A 26,314-nucleotide genomic window follows, 5' to 3' on the forward strand; every position below is an offset into this window, starting at 1 on the left:
GCAGTTTAAGAGTCACAGTTGATCACACGCACACACACACACAGCCAATTTTGTTAGATGTTCTAACATCTAATACCAGACTTGAATAAAGTGTAAATGGAGCGATTACTAAAGTCTTCCAACTTGTTAAATACTAAGTGGGGCCTTGACTCTCTTCTTGGTGAAAAAACACTTAGTGAAATCACAGGGGCACAGAATCACTTCATTTCCCATCTCCTCTCCCTCCTTCACCTGTTGGGCTACATAATTTAGTGACAGGAAGGGCTGCCAATTACTACTATGCACTTGACAGATGTTCTTTGTTTTACTTATCTATGAGGAAGGAAGAAGGGAGAGGACAAGTAAATCTGGAATGTAAAATCTGTAATAAAAAGACAAGACTAATACTGTTGCAGGTCTTTAAAAATATCCTCTAGGATACATTAAAATATTTGAGGTGCAAGGCTTGTCTCTGAAGAATTAGAGTGCGTAGTCTGTTTAAAAGAGCTCACAATACAGTTGAGGAAATCAGTACATAAAAAGATAATGAATGTCAAATATTGTCAAGAAGTTCTATAAAGTTCAGAGAAGGGAAAGTTCAACGTGGGTTTGAGCGGCCAGTGAGAGTGTCACATGAGCTGGTCTTTGAAGCATAGGGAGGTATCAGGTTGAGAGGAGGGTGGTGGGAATTCTGTGCAGGAAAGACAAGGGCAGAGATGGAGATAAGGCAGTTTTGGGAACCATAAGCAGACAAGACTGTACAGGTTGGGAGGAAAACGGGACACTGAGGCTGGATCCGATCATGGTGGTCTTTGGATACTAAGTAGAGAAATCTGGCCTTAATCATGTAGGTAACTGAAAGTCTTTGAAGGATTTTGAGCATGAATCTGCCAGATTCAGGAAATTGGATCTCAGGAGGCCATAAGGAGCCAGTGAGGCAAGAGCACTCTGCAGGATCCCAGGTTGAGGTGATGAGAGTCTGGGCTGGGGAGCCGACAGTGGGACTAGAAAGAAATTATGATATTATGAAGGAGGAAATAATCAATAGGACTTGTTAACCTATTGAATGTGGGAGAGGCAAAGAAGAAAGGAATGGCTTTGACCCTGGGTCCATGAGAGAATGATTACCCTGATAGCAAACTGGTTTATACATACTGATTTAAGGTGACAACAATACAACTAAGGAGAGATGCCCAATCAAGTAATCAGTGATCTAGGACTAGAACTTGGGAAGGACAGGCAAGAAAGGTGCAGTAAGGTACCACTGTATGGTACGTGCTGTGTGCTAGATCCTTTACCAATATGATCAACTTAGGAGAGAAATAGGGATGGACTTTGCAATTTGGCACTATCTACACAAATATCAGTCAAATCAGGAGAACTGTAACATTCAATGAAGACTACTTCATCACTTTCTCTATGTCCCTTCACTATGAAAACAGCCATCACACAAAAATAGATGCATTAAAATACACTACATCATATTATAACCCAAGATCACTCAGAATTTCTGATTTCCGTAAGTTAATACTGGATTTTAAGAAGTGATGAGACAGGGAGAGAAAAGAACTGTAATTGTTCTTTATTCTTCTCTCCCTTGAGGGAGATTAACAGACACAAAAGAGGAGGCAGGAAGGAACCAGAGGAGAAAGTATCTGGGAGAGTTTCCACCTGCTGAGATAAACAAGAATGAAAGTAAACTCTCTCCTTAAAGAATAATAACCATTTGAACAGTGTCTCTTACTTTTCCAGAATTCATTATCAATTTGCAGACGTGCTCCTTTATTCCCATCATAAAACTTTCCATCCACAAGCCAGCCAGGAGTCACACGTTCCACCTTTACACGTCCTCTGGCAGACCAGGGTCTCAGTTCCTCCCTGTTGTTTAGCAAAGTCACCCCAGAGCTCAGGTGCAACGGCAGCTCAACAATGCATGACAGATGTTTCTGCAGCAGTCAGCAGTTTTTTCCATTTGCCATAATTCTCCAGGGTGAACGGGGTCCATCCCTTCCTTCCCTCAGCAGCCAGAAAGGCCATGCTGCTTAAAATGTCTCTCAATTTAAATGCCCAGGGCAAGGGAAAAATGAAAAAGCCATAACGAGAAAGGACAGAGAGGCAAGTGAAGGGTAGAGTAGAACTGCAAACTTAGAAAGCATCTCAGCATGCAGTAGGAATTTAACATAAATGTGTTTTCATTCATGGTACTCTTACTTTTTTTAAACTCTAAAAATGTAATGCAATAAACATTATAGCTGTGTGTAATCACAGATTTAGTTAATGGTGCAACTGCTTCTAATGAACAGAAGGTAGATGTCCTCTTTGAATTCTATAACAAAAACACCAATGTCAAAAACTCCCGAGGATAGAAATACCTGCTTTAGAATCTGTGAAAGATATACACACAAGGAAACCCTGATTCTTACAGATTCCCCTGCAATCTCTTGCTAGAAATAGGAGAGGGAGTTCTGACAGGGTTTGTAGACTGAGGGTTCCTTAAGGAACACCCCCAGAAATGCATTCCCACCATCTAAAAGAATGAATTTTCACGTGGAACTGGCTGTCTCAAGACCCAAGTCTGTACTATGGAATATCAGATAACTGATGTGTGTACTTCTAGAAACTAGGCAATATACTTTCAACATATGAAATGGGGAGAAAGAGAGTGGGACCTTCAAGATGGCGGAGGAGTAAGATGTGGAGATCACCTTCCTCCCCACAAATACATCAGAAATACATCTACATGTGGAACAACTCCTACAGAACACCTACTGAACGCTGGCAGAAGACCTCAGATCTCCCAAAAGGCAAGAAACTCCCCACGTACCTGGGTAGGGCAAAAGAAAAAAGAAAAAACAGAGACAAAAGAATAGGGATGGGACCGACACCTCTGGGAGGGAGCTGTGAAGGAGGAAAAGTTTCTGCACGCTAGGAAGCCCCTTCACTGGTGGAGACCAGGGGTAGGTGGGGGGAAAGCTTCGGAGCCACGGAGGAGAGCACAGTAACGGGTGTGGAGGGCAAAGCGGAGAGATTCCCGCACAGAGGATCATCATTCACCAGCCTGAGAGGCTTGTCTGCTCACCAGCCTGAGAGGCTTGTCTGCTCACCCGCTGGGGCGGGCGGGGGCTGGGAGCTGAGGCTCGGGCTTCGGAGGTCAGATCCCAGGGAGAAGACTGGGGTTGGCTGCGTGAACACAGCCTGAAGGGGTTAGTGCACCACAGCTAGCCGGGAGGGAGTCCAGGAAAAAGTCTGGACCTGCCTAAGAGACAAGAGGCCATTGTGTCGGGGTGCACGAGGAGAGGGGATTCCTTCCCTGTTTGCCCACAGAAGGCAGAGTGCCGCCTAAACGAGCACCAGAGATGGGCGCAAGCTACGGCTATCAGCTCGGACACCAGAGACGGGCATGAAACACTAATGCTGCTGCTACAGCCACCAAGAAGCCTGTGTGCAAGCACAGGTCACTATCCACACCTCCCCTCCCAGGAGCCTGTGCAGCCCACCACTGCCAGGGTCCTGTGATCCAGGGACAACTTCCCCGGTAGAACACATGGCATGCCTCAGGCTGTTGCAACATCATGCTGGCCTCTGCCGCTGCAGGCTCGCCCCGCATCCCGTACCCCTCCCTTCCACCGGCCTGAATGAGCCAGAGGCCCTAATCAACTGCTACTTTAACCCCGTCCTGTCTGAGCGGGAACAGACGCCCTCAGGCGACCTACACACAGAGGCGGGACCAAATCCAAAGCTGAACCCCAGGAGCTATGCAAACAAAGCAGAGAAAGGGAAATCTCTCCCAGCAGCCTCAGGAGCAGCAGATTAAATCTCCACAGTCAACTTGATGTACCCTACATTTGTGGAATAGCTGAACAGAGAACAAATCATCCCAAAATTGAGGCGGTGGACTTTGGGAGCAATTGTAGACTTGGGGTTTGCTATCTGTGACTGATTTTTTTCTGACTTTTACGTTTATCTTAGTATACTTTTTAGCACTTGTTATCATTAGTGGATTTGTTTATTGGTTTGGTTGCTCTCTTCTTTTTTTAAATTATTTTTCAATTTTTTTATTTTAATAATTTTACTTTTTATTTATTTTTCTTTGTTTTTTTTCTCCCTTTTCTTCTGAGCTGTGTGGCTGACAGGGTCTTGATGCTCCAGTCTGGTGTCAAGCCTGAGCCTCTGAGGTGGGAAAGCCGAGTTCAGAACATTGGACCACCAGAGACCTCCCGGCCCCACATAATGTCAATTGGCGAGAGCTCTCCCACAGATCTCCATCTCAGCGCTAAGACCCAGCTCCACCCAGTAGCCAGCAAGCTCCAGTAATGGACGCCCCATGCCAAACAACTAGCAAGACAGGAATACAACCCCACCCATTAGCAGAGAGGCTGCCTAAAATCATACTAAGTTCACAGACACCCCAAAACACACCACCGGACGTGGCCCTGCACACCATAAAGACAAGATCCAGCCCCACGCACCAGAACACAGGCACCAGTCCCCTCCACTAGGAAGGCTACACAAGTCACTGAACCAACCTCACCCACTGGGGGCAGACACCAAAAACAATGGGAACTACAAGCCTGTAGCCTGCGAAAAGGAGACCCCAAACACAGTAAGTTAAACAAAATGAGAAGACAGAGAAATATGCAGCAGATGAAGGAGCAAGGTAAAAACCCACCAGACCAAACAAATGAAGAGGAAATAGGCAGTCTACCTGACAAAGAATTCACAGTAATGATAGTAAAGATGATCCAAAACCTTGGAAATAGAATGGAGAAAATACAAGGAACGTTTAACAAGGACCTAGAAGAACTAAAGAGCAAACAAACAATGATGAACAACACAATAAAGGAAATTAAAAATTCTCTAGAAGGAATCAATAGCAGAATAACTGAGGCAGAAGAACGGATACGTGACCTGGAAGATGAAAGGGTGGAAATAACTACCGCAGAGCAGAATAAAGAAAAACGAATGAAAAGAATTGGGACAGTCTCAGAGAACTCTGGGAAAACATTAAATGTACCAACATTCGAATTATAGGGGTCCCAGAAGAATAAGAGAAAAAGAAAGGGACTGAGAAAATATTTGAAGAGATTATAGTTGAAAACTTCCCTAATATGGGAAAGGAAATAGTCAATCAAGTCCAGGAAGCACAGAGACTCCCATACAGGAAAAATCCAAAGAGAAACATGCCAAGACACATATAAATCAAACTATCAAAAGTTAAATACAAAGACAAAATATTAAAAGCAGCAAAGGAAAAGCAACAAATAACATACAAGGGAATCCCCATAAGGTTAACAGCTGATCTTTCAGCAGAAACTCTGCAAGCCAGAAGGGAGTGGCAGGACATATTGAAAGTGATGAAAGGGAAAAACCTACAACCAAGATTACTCTACCCAGCAAGGATCTCATTCAGATTTGAAAGAGAAATGAAAACCTTTACAGATAATCAAAAGCTAAGAGAATTCAGCACCACCAAACCAGCTTTACAACAAATGCTAAAGGAACTTCTGTAGGCAGGAAACTCAAGAGAAGGAAAAGACCTCCAAAAACAAACCCAAAACAATTAAGAAAATGGTAACAGGAACATACACATCGATAATTACCTTAAATGTAAATGGATTAAATGCTCCAACCAAAAGACACAGACTGGCTGAATGGATACAAAAACAAGACCCAGACATAAGCTGTCTACAAGAGACCCAATTCAGACCTAGGGACATATACAGACTGAAAGTGAGGGGATGGAAAAAGATATTTCGTGCAAATGGAAATCAAAAGAAAACTGGAGTAGCAATTCTCATATCAGACAAAGTAGACTTTAAAATAAAGACTATTACAAGAGACAAAGAAGGACACCACATAATGATCAAAGGACCAATCCAAGAAGAAGATGTAACAATTGTAAATACTTATGCACCCAACACAGGAGCACCTCAATACATAAGGCAAATGCTAACAGCCATAAAAGGGGAAATTGACAGTAACATGATCACAGTAGGGAACTTTAACATCCCACTTTCACCAATGGACAGATCATCCAAGATGAAAATAAGGAAACACAAGCTTTAAATGACACATTAAACCAGATGGACTTAATTGATATTTATAGGACATTCCATCCAAAAACAACAGAAAACACTTTCTTCTCAAGTGCTTATGGAACATTCTCCAGGATAGATCATATCCTGGGCCACAAATCAAGCCTTGGTAAATTTAAGAAAATTGAAATCATATCAAGCATCTTTTCCGACCACATACTATGAGACTAGATATCAATTACAGGAAAAAAACTGTAAAAAATACAAAAACATGGAGGCTAAACAATACGCTACTAAATAACCAAGAGATCACTGAAGAAATCCAAGAGGAAATCAAAAAATACCTACACACAAATGACAATGAAAACACAACGGCCCAAAACCTATGGGCTGCAGCAAAAGCAGTTCTAAGAGGGAAGTTTATAGCAATAAAATCCTACCCCAAGAAACAAGAAACATCTCAAATAAACAACCTAACCTTACACCTAAAGCAATCAGAGAAAGAAGAACAAAAAAACCCCCAGAGTTAGCAGAAGGAAAGAAATCATAAAGATCAGATTAGAAATAAATGAAAAAGAAATGAAGGAAACAATAGCAAAGATCAATAAAACTGAAAGCTGGTTCTTTGAGAAGACAAACAAAATTGATAAACCATTAGCCAGACTCATCAAGAAAACAAGGGAGAGGACCCAAATCAATAAAATTAGAAATGAAAAAGGAGAAGTTACAACTGACACTGCAGAAAAACAAAGGATCATGAGAGATTACAAAAAGCAACTATATGCCAATAAAATGGACAACCTGGAAGAAATGGACAAATTCTTAGAAAAGCACAACCTTCCGACACTGAACCAGGAAGAAACAGAAAATATAAACAGACCAATCACAAGCACTGAAATTGAAACTGTGATTCAAAATCTTCCAACAAACAAAAGCCCAGGACCAGATAGCTTCACAGGCGAATTCTATCAAACATTTAGAGAAGAGCTGACACCTATCCTTCTCAAACTCTTCTAAAATCTAGCAGAGGGAGGAACACTCCCAAACTCATTCTACAAGGCCACCATCACACTGATACCAAAACCAGACAAAGACGTCACAAAAAAAGAAAACTACAGGTCACTATCACTGATGAACATAGATGCAAAAATCCTCACAAAATACTAGCAAACAGAATCCAACAGCACATTAAAAGGATCATACACCATGATCAAGTGGGGTTTATCCCAGGAATGCAAGGATATGCAAATCAATCAATGTGATACACCATATTAACAAACTGAAGGATAAAAACCATATGATAATCTCAATAGACGCAGAAAAAGCTTTTGACAAAATTCAACACCCATTTATGATAAAAACTCTCCAGAAAGTAGGCACAGAGGGAACCTAAGTCAACAGAATAAAGGCCCTATATGACAAACCCACAGCCAACATCATTCTCAATGGTGAAAAACTGAAACCATTTCCTCTAAGATCAGGAACAAGACAAGGTTGCCCACTCTCACTGCTATTATTCAACATAGTTTTGGAAGTATTAGCCCCAGCAATCAGAGAAGAAAAAGAAATACAAATTGGAAAAGAAGAAGTAATACTGTCACTGTTTGCAGATGACATGATACTATACACAGAGAATCCTAAAGATACCAGCAGAAAACTACTAGAGCTAATCAATGAATCTGGTAAAGTAGCAGGATACAACTTTAATGCACAGAAATCTCTTGCATTCCTATACACTAATGGTAAAAAATCTGAAAGAGAAATTAAGGAAACACTCCCATTTACCACTGCAACAAAAAGAATAAAATACCTAGGAATAAACCTGCCTAGGAGACAAAAGACCTGTATGCAGAAAAGTATAAGACACTGATGAAAGAAACTAAAGATGATACAAACTGATGGAGAGATATACCATGTTCTTGGATTGGAAGAATCAACATTGTGAAAATGACTATACTATCCAAAGCAATCTACAGATTCAATGCAATCCCTGTGAAACTACCAATGGCATTTTTCACAGAATTAGAACAAAAAATTTCACAATTTGTATGGAAACACAAAAGCCCCTGAATAGCCAAAGCAATGTTGAGAAAGAAAAACAGAGCTGGAGGAATCAGGCTTCGTGACTTCCAGCTATACTACAAAGCTACAGTAATCAAGACAGTATGGTATGTGCATAAAAACAGAAATATAGATCAATGGAACAGGAGAGAAAGCCCAGAGATAAACCCATGCACATATGGTCACTTTATGTTTGATACAGGAGGCAAGAATATACAATGGAGAAAAGACAGCCTCTTCAGTAAGTGGTGCTGTGAAAATTGGACAGCTACATCAAAAAGAATGAAATTAGAACACTCCCTAACATCATACACACAAATAAACTCAAAATGGATTAAAGACCTAAATGTAAGGCCAAGCACTATAAAACTCTTAGAGGAAAACATAGGCAGAACACTGTATGACATAAATCACAGCAAGATCCTTTTTGACCCACCTCCTAGAGAAATGGAAATAAAACCAAAAATAAACAAATGGAACCTAATGAAGCTTAGCACAGCAAAGGAAACCATAAACAAGACAAAAAGACAACCCTTAGAATGGGAGAAAATATTTGCAAACGAAGCAACTGACAAAGGATTAACCTGTAAAATATAAAAGCAGCTCATGGAGCTCAATATCAAAAAAACAAACAACCCAATCCAAAAATGGGCAGAAGACCTAAATAGACATTTCTCCAAAGAAGATATACAGATTGCAAGCAAACACATGAAAGGATGCTCAAAATTACTAATCATTAGAGAAATGCAAATCAAAAGTACAATAAGGTGTCACCTCACACCGGTCAGAATGGCTATCATCAAAAAATCTACAAACAATAAATGCTGGAGAGGGTGTCGAGAAAAGGGGACCCTCTTGCACTGTTGGTGGGAATGTAAATTGATACAGCCACTATGGAGAACAGTATGGAGGTTCCTTAAAAAACTAAAAATAGAACTAACATATGACCCAGCAATCCCACTACTGGCAAATACCCTGAGATAACCATAATTCAAAAAGAGTCATGTACCACAATGTTCATTGCAGCACTATTTACAATAGCCAGGACATGGAAGCAACATAAGTGTCCATCGACAGATGAATGGATAAAGAAGATGTGGCACATATATACAATGGAATATCACTCAGCTATAAAAAGAAACGAAATTGAGTTATTTGTAGTGAGGTGGATGGATCTAGAGTCTGTCATAAAGAGTGAAGTAAGTCAGAAAGATAGAAACAAATACCGCATGCTAACGCATATATGGAAGCCAAAAAAAAAAAAAAATTGTTCTGACGAACCTAGAGGCAGGACAGGAATAAAGACGCAGATGTAGACAATGGAGTTGAGGAAATGGGGAGGGGGAAGGGTAAGCTGAGATGAAGTGAGAGAGTAACGGGGACATATATACACTACCAAATGTAAAATAGATAGCTAGTGGGAAGCAGCTGCATAGCACAGGGAGATCAGCTCGGTGCTTTTGACCACCTAGAGGGGTAGGATAGGGAGGGTGGGAGGGAGACGCAAGAGGGAGTGGATGTGGGGATATATGTATATATATAACTGACTCACTTTGTTGTACAGCAGAAACTAACACACCATTGTAAAGCAATTATACTCCAATAAAGATGTTAAAAAATAAATAAATAAAATAAAATAAAATGGGGGGAAAAAACTCTTCAAGAATGTTCACTAATTGAATGTCCCCCAAAAGGAAAGTTTTCATAAAAAGTTAACCTCTGCTTATTGTGCATTTCCAGTTACACAAGAAATTCTTCTCAGTATTATAATGGCAAATGATAATATTCAGACAAGTGCTGGGCCAAACAATCACCTGTTTTGACAATGAAGAGAATTCATATGCCTAATCCCCATACAACCTTGCCTGTAGAATAGACACTGAAGTAGTAATAAAGTAACTGTGTAAACAAAAATAATTTACAGAATGGGCTCAATGGGATAATTAAGCACCAATAATTTATTTTCTCTATTGATTTTAATTCCCTTAGTTCCCTGATTCTACAATTCTATTTGTAACCTGATTCCTGAATCTGACTGTTACCAGATTCCATGAAGCTCCAAACAGAAGTTAGGGCTTGGCAGACCAGTGAGAGACTTGGAGGAAGAAGACTGTTTAGATCCCTTTCCACCTCCATGAATGAGGAAGGAAGAACAGAACATTCATGTTCCAGAAGCTGCCTCTTGCCTCCAGGTACAGGTGTGAGGAGAACACTGCAGGGCTTCACTTAGCTACCCTTCCTGTAGTTTGTACTCTGAAAAAGGATTCTAAATCACAGAAAAGCAAGAGCAGGATCTTCACGACATCATCAGGTAGATCTACAGAAAACAGTGAGTTTTCCTGTGGAATAAAAATCTTCACAGCAAAAATTTCAGACTTAATTAGCAATCCCATCGTATCCTAATGGTACTATAGTTGCATAAAATAACAAAATGCACTTTACACTGTTATCTTACCTGCCTACTGTCCCTTTGAGAGGATGCCGAAGAGGAGGCACTTCTATGGGTGGGGGTGGATGTTTTATGAGCAGGGGATATGCCCTTCTCATCTGAACTCATAGCTGCAGTTTGAGTCTAGTTGTATGCACTGAAGACCATCCCAATCGTGTCTCAAATTCACAGACAAAGAAGCAGATGATTTTTCAGCTTTAGTCCATTTCATGAATCAGGTTTGACTAGAAAAGATGAGGCAAATATTGAGGGTGTCCAAAACACCTAAAAGCAAAATGAACAAACAAAAAAACCTCATGTGAATGATTTAAAAATCATTAAATTAAAAATCATTTTATCTAGGCAACAGTACTAAAAGGTGAGAGGAAGAACTCTGACACATTACAAAATACTATTTCTTCTTCTAGATTTTAAGGTAGAGGATAAAAGTGTTAGTATGTAACAAAAGTTTGTCAACATGGAAAACAGGAAGAAACCACACGTTAAAGTGATATTCTTCCCTTGTATTGTTGTTGTTTTACAGCAGATTACAATGCTATGTTCTGGACCCTCATGCCAAAGTAGATCAGTTTCTTCCCTTGAAACGTAATTTCCCCTGCTCAATGGATTATAATAAGAGCTCCGTCCATGTCTGTCATCAGCTTAGTTCAGTCATGTCATGCATGTGATGGTTAAATCTGACACAAAGCAGTCAGTGACAAAAGGCAAAAGAGCTGATGTACTTTATGCATCATATGATCCAGCATTTGGGAAGGATCAGGGAATACACATATGTACTGTTATCTGTACTTCAAGACCACAGCACACCTACATATGACTCGCAGCAACCAGCAGGCTCACAAGTATCTACAGACTGACAGGCATGTCCTGGGACTGGGGTAATGATGGAGTTGCTTTACTTATCCACAGCCAAGAACCATTTCATTTTCATTTGGATTCATATAAGGAAAGTTTGCATTGTAACTAATAGGGCTAAAAACTTGTCCCCAAGAGAAGCATTGTTCAATTGACAACACAGTTTGCTAGAAAAAAAAATTTTTTAAAGGTAAGCATCATAGTGTAAGATGAAAAGCTTACACAACAAACAATCTGTGTCCCAAAACACTGACAAGTAAAGTGAACTTGTCGTCTTCTAAGAAGGTGGAAGGCTAAGTTCCAGGCCCAATCTTAATCATAATACCTTGAAGGAAGCATACAACCGTTGGGTAAGTACTTTAGCACAAATTAGAAAAGAAAGCTGCTGGTGATGAAGAGAAATCAATCCTTAGGCCAAGAAAAGTGAGACCTAAACTTTTCAGTCCAGAGAGAGAGACAGTCAATGAAAAAAATCAAAAAAGGATGAAGATGCATGGAGTATTAGGAGGACACATGGTGAGGGCAACTCACTAGGTCTGGAGGTCAGAGGTATCCCTGTGCAAGTGGGTTTGAGCTGAGATCTGAAGGATATGAAAGAGTTAACCAGGTGTCTGGTTGTCCAGCTGGGTGCGATCAAGGAATTCATGCTGGTCAGTATGATCAGAGCACACAGAGACAGTGCCATGATGGTCAAAGAAAGGCACAGGTCAATTCCTGCAGGGCCTTGTAGTGCATGCTCAGCATTTTGATTTTTATCATGAGCATAGGAGGCCATAAAGAGGTGAGGTATAACCAGATTTGTGTGTTTAAAAGATCACTTTGGCAGCCATGAGGAGAACCAAACTGGGGAAGTAAAGAAGATGAGGGAGGCCTGATCAGGAAACAAGGGATAGTGAACTAGAGAGGTGGCAGGAAACTCAGCACCCAGTCCTGTCAGTTGTGAGTGGATATGGAGGAGGAAAAGTGGTGTTGAGGATGGTTCCCAGGTTTCTGGTATTCCTAGCGAGGGCTGACCAAAGGAAATCCACGATTGACAGCAGGTCATGAGTATGGTTTCAGACGTGTTAACTTTAAGGTACAAGGGAGGCATTCAAGTGGGGACAAACACATGGAAAGGTAGGTCTGGATCTCCAAGGAATTTAGGCTGGAGACAAATGTTTAATAGACTATGCTAACAGTACAAATGTATCGAATGACTTATGTCTAGATCATGTAAACTCTGCAAATGCAAGCAAATTAAATTTTATACAGGCCTATAGTTATATTTTTTAAATCTGCAACATTATGTTAACGGAGTATGTGACCCTGAATATAATCAGGATTTTAATGGTTAACAGGTTATACAGAATATTCGAAAGAACAATCCCAATAATTAAAAGGCAAATGACTATAAATTGGAAAAACTTGGGACTTTCTAGTGAATAGAACTTGTGCTCCTTTCATAAGATTTTGACATCACTGTCACCACAGGAAAAATAAAAGCTACTTACTCCCAAATTCGAAGACTTTCTCTCGAAACAAAACTAGTGTTTGGGCTAATAGAAATGTAAAGAGCTGTGGAGCTCTTTCTTTGGCTTGAGATCAGGTTTTGTTTAGTACTGGCAAGAGACAGTAATAAGCTGACACTTGCTAGGTGGTCAGCTAATCCTTCTGTTTTATGAAGGCAGTCTAATAAGCGTAAGTAAAGTTTCTCAAGCCAAGCTCTGGTGCCAGCAAACAGAAAGCAAGAACACTGCTCAAATTCTTGATGTGAAGTACTTTGCTTTCTGGTCCAAGATGCTTTAAAAGTAGATGCTGATACTTGAGCTAAAAGTATGGAAGTTCTGTGATGTGCTCAAGCGCCCCAAGGGATGAGGCTGAGACAACCAAACTCATCAAAATCTCATCCATTTGGAAGTAAATTTAATCCAAGCTACATCAAGGGCCAACATTTCTTCTGATGCAGTTTTTCTTTTCGCTAACAGCATCCAACTGCACTTTCCTCATTAACATCAATGCTAACACCTTGGTTTTAATTTAAAATGATATTTTCAGGGTAATCTGTCTTTGAAGAAAGGGCAGCATTTCGGTTGAATTATAATTATGAATATCTTGAATAATATCAGGAATGTGGAAAAGGTGAGTGAGAGAATTTAATTCATTCCAAGAATTGTTTTTGAGGTTACTGTTTTTGTTTCTATTATTTTTAAAAATCTCTTTTAACAAAAAGAGTTTCAGGTACCTAATATAAGGTTGAATGAAATGACCTTTAAAGATCATTCCAATCTGATTATAAATCAAGTGTCTGATCACTGCTCTATTTCAAAATGTATTACAAAAGTAAGTCTAAACTCTGTTAGTAGGTTGCAACTATTTATTCATTATTCCTAGAATGTAAGAATTGCTGTGACATTTTAAAAAAGACTTATTTCATCTCTGTCAAAGCACATCTTCAGAAATCGCCGAAACAAAATTCTAAACCTATTTTAGACCATAGATTTTAATGTCAGCACCAACATAATTCCTCTACTCAATGAGAAAAGTATTGTGGCTGAAAACAGCAATATGAGAGCCTAACATCTAATTTCCCTGTTTCATTCCTCCTTCACATCAGTGGGATCACTACAATTGTTTCTAAGTACTGCAACATTTGCATTTACACTGAGTGACATAAAATTCAGATTTATGACCTAGGGACCTAACTAAAGCAAAAAGTGGCAGGGAAGACTTCTACAACTTGTTGTTTACAGGCATCATACATTGTGTGTGTTCAGAAAAACATTTGAAACTGGGGACTACTTAGCCTGGGCTAAGTTGTGATGTGGTAACACACAACTCCAGAATCTCAAGGGCTTACAAGAAACGTTTATTTCTTACCCATTTACATGTCCTTTGGAGGTCGGCCGCTGCCCTGCTCTATATCCTCTTCATTCCAGGCCAAAGGAGAAACCCCCAATTGAAGGAGGAAAAGAGCCATGGCAGGACCACTCGACAGTTCTTAGAGCTTTTGCTTGTAGGCGGCACATGCCACTTACACTCACGTTTTATTGGCCAAAGCAAGTCACATGGGCAAATTGAAGTCCATGAGGCATGAACGTATAATCCTCCCAGAGGAAGGTGATTACTTGGGCACAATAATATGATGTACTACATTTACCACAGGAAAAGATTAAAAGTACAGATGAAAATATTTAAATTGACTCTAGTTTCATCATCTAGAAATAATCCTGGTTAACATTTTGGTTATACTTTAACCAAAGTAGAAGAATAATGTCCATACTCTCTGCAATATGCTTTCTTCAATCAACAATACATTGGTAACAGCCTTCCTTGTGAACAAAAAAACTTTAGTATCACCATTCTTAATCACTATGTATAAGGCCACCACACAGATGTAACACAATACATTTGACCATTCTAGTGGGACATTTAGATTGTATTCAGTTTATTCTGAAACAATGAGATTTATCACAGAAGAATTCATGATGATTATTCACTTTTGATTATTATAAAATGACCTGCTTTGTTTATTTCACTGTTTTGCTTTATTTGATATCATCTGCTTTCTTTCTGTTGTAATTAATGAAATGTGTCCATGCTTTTACATTTAAACTTTCTATTTCTATTCTTTTGTATTATGTGTTCCTCTAGTAATGATCATGTTGGGTTGCTTTAAAAAAATCTAATTTTAGTAAAGTTTTCCCCATTTCCATTTACTGTTTCACTAATAGTTGGCCTTACCCCTGCCATACAATTTTACACTTTCTATTTTTTGGTTCTTCTTTGTTTCCTTTAATGGGTGATGGCTTTTCCTATATAATCTGCCTTTCCTTATAATACTGATTTTTACATGGTTTTAATTGACTTTTATATTTCCCATTAATTTGGAAGATACAATTCCCCCTTTAAAGTTCTATTAATGTTCTCCTTTAAATCTCTCTAAATCATGCTGGAACCTGGAGTCTGTAAGCGACAAAGTGAAGAGTAAAATGGTATCTTTCGAGTCTTCACTTGCAATATAAGCCTCCCTTCCCCCTGCCCACCCCCCCAAAAAATCAAAAATTTCTCCTCTCAGCCTTCATCTCAATTTGGTGATTTAATCTGGAGTTTTGCAGAATCACGCTTAGGATTCTAGAGCAATAGCGAGGAGCCGATATGACTTTTTCTGTTTGGGGCCAACTGAGACCTCTAAGTACGAGGACAGACTAAGAAAAGCAAAGCCCTTTTTTGCCCTTTTCAAGCAGTCTCCTTCTCCTCAAGTGCAGCTGAGGTTTGTCATAATCCGGACCTGGCTAGACTTTCCTCAATTTGAGATATCATACAATTGGGGTCTAGTCCTCCACAGTTTTGACATTAGATTCTGTTTTACGTTAGTGTTCGGGTTAGTAATAGTTTGCCTTTTCCAGTATTTGCATCACTTATTTACAGAGAATTAGGAGGAGCCACATTAGATAATCCTAGACACCAGTCACCTGGAGCAGGACATGCCTATCAACTGACCTTATCAACGCAAATGTTGTTGTACTGCTAGGTGGAATAAACTGGTTTTCTATCAAGATCATCACCAGAACAACAAATGCCTATTGTCATTATATATTATAGTCATTTCAATGTCATTATATAGTAAAGTTTTTTTTCCTTAAATAGAAAGGGTAGGAAATCTTTTTTATATCTAAAGTCATTAAGCCACAGATGAGAAAAAGAAAATTAAGGACTGATTTCAAGAAGGTAAGCTTGAGACTGCCAGGAAAGATGGCAGTGTAAGATCTGATAAGGATATTCCTAGAAAATGACTAAACAGCAGTGACTAAAAGGATTAAAAAAAAAAAAAAAAGACCATTAGTACTTGCTCTAGGGAACAGTGGCCACCACATGCCATAAAGTCTAAGGAATCACTTCATTCAGGACCAAACCAGGATGTAAGAAACCAACATATGACTCGCCTTCTCAAGACAGTGAAGTGGTGTTATAGGAAGAAAATCTGGGAAGCTCCACCAGTTTCCTCAAAACTGGAAAGACAGGTGGCAAGAGGCACAGGGAAAAGGGTGGCCACAGATTAATAGCTTTCAGAGGCCATGGAGGCACAGCTCTCCTGGCATGGCAAGTCCACAGGTACCTTGATTGCCCTTTGCTGCTTTCCTCAATCTTGCCTTTGGACAAGCATCATGGACATGTCCCAATGCACCCTCAAAATACAGCCTCCAATCCCCAAGCTGGCCTCTGGTGGAGTCATTTGCAAAACTAAGGAGGAAAATGTATACAGAGACAAGTTCTCTGATTGTGACCAACCAAGACTCTAATCCCTCCCCACAACTCCTAAGGCTCTATACACTAAGTAAATGACTAAGACAAACCTATGTTCTATATCACCCAGCCCTTCAAGGTGAATTTTAAGAGGATTTGAATGCTAACCAAGTAAACATGAAGGGAGCCAAGGATACTTGGCACAAATAACCTTTTGACAAAGAGCAGCTTTTACACAAAGTATAAAAAAAAAGTATGTGTATAAAACACTATGAAAAATTATTCCCCGGATAGAGAAAATTATTATGTGCAAGAGATAGATAGAGGGTTTATTTGGAATGTTAATTCTAGCAAAAAAGAGAGGTAGCTTTAGAGCACAACTGCTTTACACTTTCACAACATCTTTTTAGAAAAATGGAGTCTCTGAATAAGAGATAAGACAGGCTCAGATGCAATGGGAACTGGCAAAGGTAGGAAATTAAGGAAACATATAATGACACCATAATTTAAATGCAGTAATTAAAATATTAACGAAGGACAGAAAGATTCTGCAGAAAAAAAATCCAGTCAATAAATAAATGAGAGGAAATTCTTTGGTGGTCCAGTGGTTAGGACTCAGTGCTTTCGCTGTGGGGGCCTGGGTTCAATCCCTGGTCAGGGAACTAAGATCCCACGTGCCTCGCAGTGTGGCCAAAACAAAAAACAAACAAAAAAAAACTAATTAAAAAAATAGATTAGAAAGATAAAGCTGAGGAAATCAGCTTGCAAACAGAAAGAAGGGCAGGGAAAAGTTAACGGATAATGCAGCCTGGATCTACAGATACTAATGACCCCGAAAACAATAAGCAAAAAGAAAAGAAATAACATTAAAAAATATTCCTGAACATAAGGAAGACTTCAACTTGGAAAATGAAATCTTTATCAATAAAAATAAATATCTTTATCTGGCAAATTTAAAAAAGGCTTCATCAGGTAAAATTAGTAAAAAGCAAATCAAAATAAGATAGATCCTACTGAAATTGCTGAATTTAGATCACATTCTCTGAAGCAATTCAATAAATTAAATATTAATGAAAAAGAAGAAGCGAGTAGGGGTTAATTCTAGAAAATTTTTGAAAAACACACTTTCCTAAATATGTCTTGGGTTGAAGAAAAAATAAAACTGATATCGTAGAATATCTGAAAATAGACAAAAGTAGAAACCAAAAGCACTTGATCCTGTCCCTCTCCCTCTCTCCCCTCTCTTTCTCTCTGAATGGTGGAGTGGATTCTCCAATTAACTCAAGGGTGAAAAACTAAAGATAAAGTCAATTGAAGAACATTCAAAATATTGTAATGAAAATATTACACATTTAGAAATATAGAACATAGCTAAAGCTATAATAAAAGGAAAATTCACGGTCAATCATTTCCATTACTAAATATGAAAGAATAAAAACAAATGCATTAACATTTATAAACTTATAAAATTAGTAAAGATAAATATAGGTAAAGTAACTATAATTACTCTTGGATTTACCAACTTAACTATTTTACTTTATTTATTTACTTGTATTTTCATTTTTAAATATGTAAGAAAACAGTTATCATAAATATAGAAATAAGGTTATAAAAAGTATATAGCCAAGGAACAGAAGACACCAAATTATGAGATAATTGTTGCAATCCATAATAAACAACTAAAGCTAATAATAAGTCAAAGTCAGAATATTCTACAATCATCCTGACTTAAAAAGTACGCCATCGGGCTTCCTTGGTGGCGCAGTGGTTGAGAATCCGCCTGCCAATGCAGGGGACACGGGTTCGAGCCCTGGTCTGGGAAGATCCCACATGCCGCGGAGCAACTGGGCCCGTAAGCCACAACTACTGAGCCTGCGCGTCTGGAGCCTGTGCTCCGCAACAAGAGAGGCCACGACAGTGAGAGGCTCACGCACCGCGATGAAGAGTGGCCCCCGCTTGCCACAACTAGAGAAAGGCCTCGCACAGAAACAAAGACCCAACACAGCCAAAAATAAATTAAAAAAAAAAAAAAAAAAAGTACGCCATCCATTTAATATCCATTCCCAAATATTTATGAACTCTTAACAAATATTGGAACACCTGCCTTTACATGTTTGTGTTGTTCTGTACACACACACACACACAAATCAATCCAGCCTCAAGCTTAATGGTGAAAGATTATTACCATTTCCATTGATGTCAGCAACAAAATAACACTGGTTATCGTCCTATTGACACTGTGTTCTCACAGTGCTAACTAATGAACAATAACATTGTCCAACTGAAATGCACGTGAGAATCAAATGAAAATCAAACAGGAAAAAAAAAAAGATTTCATTAAAGTACCTGGTTACAGTATGTATGTATATGTATGTATGTGTATATATATATCTCTTCATTTTTAAGATAAAGAAGCCAATCTGTAAAGGCTACATACTACATAATTCTAGCTATATGACATTTTGGAAAAGGCAAAACTATGGAGACAGAAGAAAGATTGGCTAGACTGGGTGCATTAGGTGGAGCATGGAGGATTTTTAGGGCAGTGAAACTATTCCATATGACACGATAATGGTGGACATAAGTCACACATTTGTCAAAACTCATAGACTGTACAACACCAAGAGTGAACTCTAAAGTAAACTATGGACTTGTCAGTGTGGGTCCATCAGTTATACTACTACTCTGGCGTGGGATGTTGATAATGGGGGAGGCTATGTGTGTGTGGTGGGAGGAGGGGGGATGGGGGAACTCTCTGTACTTTCTCCTCAATTTTGCTGTGAACCTAACTGCTCTTAAAAGTAAAGAGTGGTTTTAAATTTTAAAATATATTTTATAAATTTCAAATAAAAAATTAAAATTTTTTATTTAAAAAACCCTAAATATGTTCATATCAGTAAGAAAATTATTTAACAAGTTCAAAAAATAAAAATAAAAATGTTGAATCTCTTACGTCATACTTCAGATCACAATATATTCCAAATGGCTTAAATTTTAAATGTAAAATGAAAACCATAAAAAGCAGTAGAAAATATTTTAGGTAAATATTTAATTATCTTGGGATGCGGAATAATGTACTAATCATGGCAACAAAATCAGTATCCATGAAGAAAAAAAAACTAGAAAAAAAATCTATGACAAAGGGTTAATATTTTTAATATATGAAGAGTTATTGCAAATCAATGAGATAAATTAAAACATCATCAGAAAAATGGATAGAGAACATGCATTGGCAATTCACAAAGGAAGAAACATAATGAACAATACATTGGTGATGGTAGTTTAGGTTGGTTTAACCTTTCTGGAAGAGTTTAATTTGATTAGGCAATTCTACTTCTAAGAATGTGTCCTAAGGAAATAATCAGGTGTGTAAAGATGTATATATCTTTATGACAAAATAAAAACAATCCAATAGGGGGAATTCCCTGGTGGCCTAGCGGTTAGGATTCCAGGCTTTCACTCCAGTGGCCCAGGGTTCAATCCCTGGTCAGGCAACTGAGATCCCACAAGCCCTCAGTGCAGCCAGAAGACAAAAAAAAAAAAAAAAACCCAAAACAAAAAACAAAAACAATTCAAGGTCCCTAAAATTGGTGAAATAAATTATGGCACAAATATCAACAATTTAGGTGGTGAAACCTGAGATGATTTTTCCCCCCAAATTCTAAATATTCATTTTTTGTTTATACTGGCTATATATTAATTAAAGAAGGAGACATAATAAAGCAATTTCCATTTTGAAAATATTTTTTTTTCTTTTGAGATAAAGCATATGATTAAACTTTTAAATCTGCTTTTAAAGGCATATAAACTTTATGGATAAATATGAATAAAAACATGCTAAAATGTTCTATTTTATGTCTATTTAAAGCAGAGAATCAAAGAAGAGGATTGTGAGAGGAGAAAGAAAGGTAGACACACACATTCTCTATCACATGCACACACCTAACGGAACACAGACACTGGACCAACACAAGAGAAATCTGAAACACTATCCACGTTCTCATACATACATTTTTTAAATGAGAGCATAAGGAAGAAAGATATGGGTTTTCTAAACCATCAAGTAACGTCCAAGCCTTGTGGCCTTTAAAATTACATTAAAAAGACAGTGCAATTAAAGTATTTCTACAATTCAAATGATATGTGGGGAAATCACTTTTTTTTTACATTATTGATTATATTATTTTTAACATCTTTATTGGAGTATAATTGCTTTACAATGCTGTGTTAGTTTCTGCTGTATAACAAAGTGAATCAGCTATATGTATACATGTATCCCCATATCCCCTCCTTCTTGCGTCTCCCTCCCACCCTCCCTATCCTGCCCCTTTAGGTGGTCACAAAGCACCGAGCTGATCTCCCTGTGCTGTGGCTGCTTCCCACTAGGGGAAATCACTTCTTACTGGACAAATTACGTAAAACTACTCCAAAGGCATGATTTGACTCCAGAGGGAGAAATAGTTCCTCAGTATACTTTAAACATTTATATTTCCGGTCTAAGTAAAAGTCTTGTATACCAAAGGTATACAAAAAGCCTCTAGCTTTTTGAACCAGTCTAAATTTTCCTCAGTGATTTAAGAATTATTGTTCCACTTATTTATTTGTTACTATTCATATGGAAGTTTCCCTGCAAGTCAGCTTAAATAAGCCATTTTCTAATATAACACTAATCTCTGTTAAATTATAATGTAATAATGTATTTATCTGAGAAATGTAATTTGAGTTGATGTATTCTCTAATTGGGACATATGCCCCTAGATTATATATTATATATTATATATTATATATATTATATATTCTTTCAAATCTAGCTTTAATTTTGTACTTGGTATGAAATTTATATTCTAAGAACATGGAAAGCTCTTTTTTCCTATTTTAGGTTTTGTTGGTTTGGGGCATTATGCATTGACTTGTTCTCAGAACTTCCAAAAATTGCTAATCATAAAGAGATTAGGGAATACTTCCTTCTCCTGAAGAACTAAACTACCTCTTATATCTTTCCCCAAGCAATCCTTTTCTTTGGACATCTGCTAATTTTATAATTAATAAAACATTAACAGCCTTTCAAAAAATTATCAATGAGTAGACAACAGCACATCAAAAATATTATTTGAGGTTGGAGTCCTAAAAAAAGATCACCTACCTCCTTCCTAGCTTTCTCTATCATAATGTCGGGGAAAAAATACCAATAAAAATAGCAGGCTCTTACCACGTGATAGGCCTGGATACCAAGCACTTTCCATGCATTCTCAGGAACTCTCTTGTTATTCATGGTGCACAGATGAGGAAAGTAGGGCTTAGGACATTTATTAAACAGGGTCCTCACGCTGGTTTTCAAATCTATGTGAGATCAAAGCCCATGCAACAAATTCTTTCATCGCTGTTTACTCTTAACTTACTAATAAATCAAAATGAATAACCTAAGCAACAAATCAAGTTTTTTATGGTATTATTGATGGCATACAATACGCATTTATAGAGGTTCTTAGCTTGGGTTCATGACAGGTTTAGCATATTCTTTAAACCCCAGAAACAATATGAAAAGTGTTGGCTATACATACATTTTATATTCCTAGGGAGATATTCAATAGCTTTCAGTAGATTATCAAAGGGCTAAAACGTACATCCTTGGGAGTTCATATTTCTAAAAGGATTGTTATTAGCACAGGTTTTAAAAAAAAAACCCATGGGCACAAAAGCTGTACAACATATTTAATATAATGAGATCACAGGACATTTGATTTTGATGGTAGCACGTGCCATGGACATTCCTGACAAGGCCATTTCGATACCATCATTTAATAATTTTACCAGTGCTAATTTTCTAAGAATTGTCAGCCACTCTTTCCTTCATCATTTGGTTTCTGGGCCTTGCTAACCTGTTTTGAAAGGACGCTTGGTAATGTCATAATTTATATTTTAACAGAAAAGACAGTATTAGGAAATAAGGTTCCCATGACTGCTAATAGGTGCTGATTGCCAGCAGAGTGAGGACTTTTTGGCAATAACAGGAAACATCAAAGATTTTTGCCTCTGCTTTGTGACCTTGAATAATGATTCATAAATCCATGTTGAGTGTGCGTAAACTCTTACTGAGGCACCAAGCGACGTAACAACAATGTCCCGTTCTCTAGAGGAATTTCCTGTCAAAACAACAGTTTCTGTACTGAGTTGAGGTATGCTGAAGAGTTGGCTAAGGCAGACGAAATGGCTTAGGTTAAAAATGTTCATGAATTAATGCTGGTGCATTGCTACTGGGAATGTAAAATGGTGTAACTGCTTTTGAAAATGGTATGGTGGTTCCCCAGAAAATTAAAGGTAGAAATTCAGCAATTCCAATTCTGGGTGTATACCCAAAGAATTGAAAGCAGCAACTTGAATAGATATATGTATACACATATTCGTAGCATCATTATTCATAATAGCTAGAAGGTAAAAGCAATTCAAGTGTCCATCAATAAATGGATAAACAAAATACGGTATATTCATACAGGCATAACTCAGAGATATTGCAGGTTCAGTTCTAGACCACCACAATAAAGCAAATATTGCAATATAGCAAGTCACATGGATTTTTGGTTTCCCAGTGCACATAAAAGTTATGTTTACATTATACTGTAGTCTATTAAGTGTGCAATAGCACTATGTCTAAAAAAAAAGTGCATACCTTAATTTAAAAATACAAAACAAAAAACAATTAGAATAGTAACATTAAAGATCATTGATCACAGACCACCATAACAAATCTAATAATAATGAAAAAGTTTGAAATATTGTGGGAATTACCAAAATGTGACACAGAGACATGAAGTGAGCAAATGCTGTTGGAAAAACAGCACTAATAGCCTTGCTCGATGCAGGACTGCCACAAACCTTCAATTTGTAAAAAACGCAGTATCTGTGAAGCACAATAAAAAGCCAAGTGCCATAAAATGAGGTGTGCCTGTAGAATGAAATATTATTCAGCCTTCAAAAGGATGGAAATTCTGACACATGCTACAACATGGATGAAACCTGAAGACATTATGCTAAGTGATATAAACCAGACACAAAAGGACAAACATTGTATGATTCTACTTGGTAGAGTACTATACGAAGCACTTAGGGTAGTCAAGTTTATAGAGAGACAGAAAGTAGCAGGGTGGTCGCCAGGGTCTATGAGAAGGGGGAAATGGAGTTAGTATTTAATAGGTACAGAGTTTCAGTTTGGAAGATGAAAAAGTTCTTGAGATAGAAGAAGGTTGTCTAAATCCCTTTGGGCTGCTCTAACTAAATACTGGGTGTCTTATAACCAAAAGCATTTATTTCTCACAGTTCTGAAGGCTGGGAAGTCCAGGATAGTGGCACTGGAAGATTTGCTGTCTGGTAAGGACCCACTTCCTAGTTCACGGATGGCTGTCTTCTCACTGTGTCCTCAGATGGCAGAAGGAGGAAAGGGATCTCTCTGGGGTCTCTTTTACAAGGGCACTAATTCCATTCATGACTTAATCACCTCTCAAAGGCCCCACCTCCTAATACCATCACCTTAGGGGTTAGGATTTCAACAAGAATTTTAGGGAGGACACAAACATCCAGACTATAGCAGTGGTGACGGCTACAGAACAATGCGAATGCATTTAATGCCACTGAAAGGCACACTTAAAAATGGTTAAAATGGTAAATTTTATGTATATTTTACAATAAAAAATGTTCTTGTGTCATCAATTATAATATGCAGGCATTAATTATATTATTCTGTGCTCAGGTTTCATCTTCTTTATAAATTTTTTCCTAACCTATTAAAGAAAATTGCCATTTCAACCTGTATTACGTCTATACTTATGCATACATATTGAACATACACTGCACTGAGTTTATTTGTAGTGATCTTGTATGATCTTTGAGGGTGGGGACTATGCCACTTTCAACATTACAGTCTAATGTCATGGGCCACAAAAACCACTCAGATTGTTTACTGGGCTTATCATTTTATAGTTAAGACTTAAGGCCTCCATTCTATACATTAAGTACAGTTGACTGTGCACACAGTCTGCCTGTAGATAACCATCCTCGTGTCAGTTATTTGATTTTATTATATTTGCACAAAGATAATCCAAAATAACCCAAGTGATGTGCAGATTGGAGTTCCCTATCTGTTCAGTAGTCAACTAGAGAGAAAGACTGTACAAAGTTCAACATTCCCAAGAGAAAACCTCCTGGTTGTCCTAAAAAAGGACCCATCAGGCTGCTAATGGTGCTCTAGAGGCCTGGAGCATTATTAGGTTCTATTCTCCCTGGTGCTGAGTTGTACATACGGAATAGGAATAGAGGCAGCAGTGTAATTCTTTCAAAACACTGCTGATAGACTTAATTGATATTTATAAGACATTCCATCCAAAAACAACAGAATATACTTTCTTCTAAAGTGCTCATAGAACATTCTCCAGGATAGATCATATCTTGGGTCACAAATCAAGCCTTGGTAAATTTAAGAAAATTGAAATCGTATCAAGTATCCTTTCTGACCACAATGCTATGAGACTATATATGAATTACACGAAAAACACTGTAAAAAATACAAACACATGGAGGCTAAACAATACGCCACTAAATAATCAAGAGATCACTGAAGAAATCCAAAAGGAAATCAAAAAATACCTAGAAATAAATGACAATGAAAACACGATGGCTCAAAACCTATGGGATGCAGCAAAAGCAGTTCTAAGAGGGAAGTTTATAGCAATACAATCCTACCCCAAGAAACAAGAAACATCTCAAATAAACAACCTAACCTTACACCTAAAGCAATTAGAGAAAGAAGAACAAAAAAACCCCCAGAGTTAGCAGAAGGAAAGAAATCATAAAGATCAGAGCAGAAATAAATGAAAAAGAAATGAAGGAAACAATAGCAACGATCAATAAAACTAAAAGCTGGTTCTTTGAGAAGATAAACAAAATTGATAAACCATTAGGCAGACTCATCAAGAAAAAGAGGGAGAGGACTCAAATTAGTAAAATTAGAAGTGAAAAAGGAGAAGTTACAACAGACACCGCAGAAATACAAAGCATCCTAAGAGACTACTACAAGCAACTCTATGCCAATAAAATGGACAACCTGGAAGAAATGGACAAATTCTTAGAAAGGTATAACCTTCCAAAATTGAACCAGGAAGAATCAGAAAATATGAACAGACCAATCACAAGTAATGAAATTGAAACTCTGATTAAAAATCTTCCAACAAACAAAAGTCCAGGACCAGATGGCTTCACAGGTGAATTCTATCAAACATTTAGAGAAGAGCTAACACCCATCCTTCTCAAACTCTTCCAAAAAATTGCAGAGGAAGGAACACTCCCAAACTCATTCTACGAGGCCACCATCACCCTGATACCAAAAGAAGACAAAGATACTACAAAAAAAAAAAAATACAGACCAATATCACTGATGAATATAGATGCAAAAATCCTCAACAAAATACTAGCAAACAGAATCCAACAACACATTAAAAGGATCATACACCATGATCAAGTGGGATTTATCTCAGGGATGCAAGGATTCTTCAATATACGCAAATCAATCAATGTGATACACCATATTAACAAAGTGAAGAATAAAAACCATATGATCATCTCAATAGATGCAGAAAAAGCGTTTGACAAAATTCAACACCGATTTATGATAAAAACTCTCCAGAAAAGTGGGCAAAGAGGGAACCTACCTCAACATAATAAA

The 26,314-nt window shown here is 37.9% G+C and overlaps 1 protein-coding gene across 4 annotated transcripts in view; it reads right to left on the reverse strand.

Moving 5' to 3' along the window:
* Positions 1 to 26,314, reverse strand: part of OSBPL6 (oxysterol binding protein like 6) — a 213,312-nt gene that overhangs the window by 86,633 nt on the left and 100,365 nt on the right. For all 4 annotated transcript variants that reach the window (XM_068544858.1, XM_068544857.1, XM_068544856.1 and 1 more), the window contains exon 3: positions 10,531 to 10,788. In XM_068544858.1, the coding sequence (XP_068400959.1) occupies positions 10,531 to 10,632 (102 nt within the window). In that variant the 5' untranslated portion in view covers positions 10,633 to 10,788. The remainder of the gene's footprint in view (positions 1 to 10,530; positions 10,789 to 26,314) is intronic.

The sequence above is a fragment of the Eschrichtius robustus genome, chromosome 5 (genome assembly GCF_028021215.1).
Source record: "Eschrichtius robustus isolate mEscRob2 chromosome 5, mEscRob2.pri, whole genome shotgun sequence".
NCBI lineage: Eukaryota > Metazoa > Chordata > Mammalia > Artiodactyla > Eschrichtiidae > Eschrichtius > Eschrichtius robustus.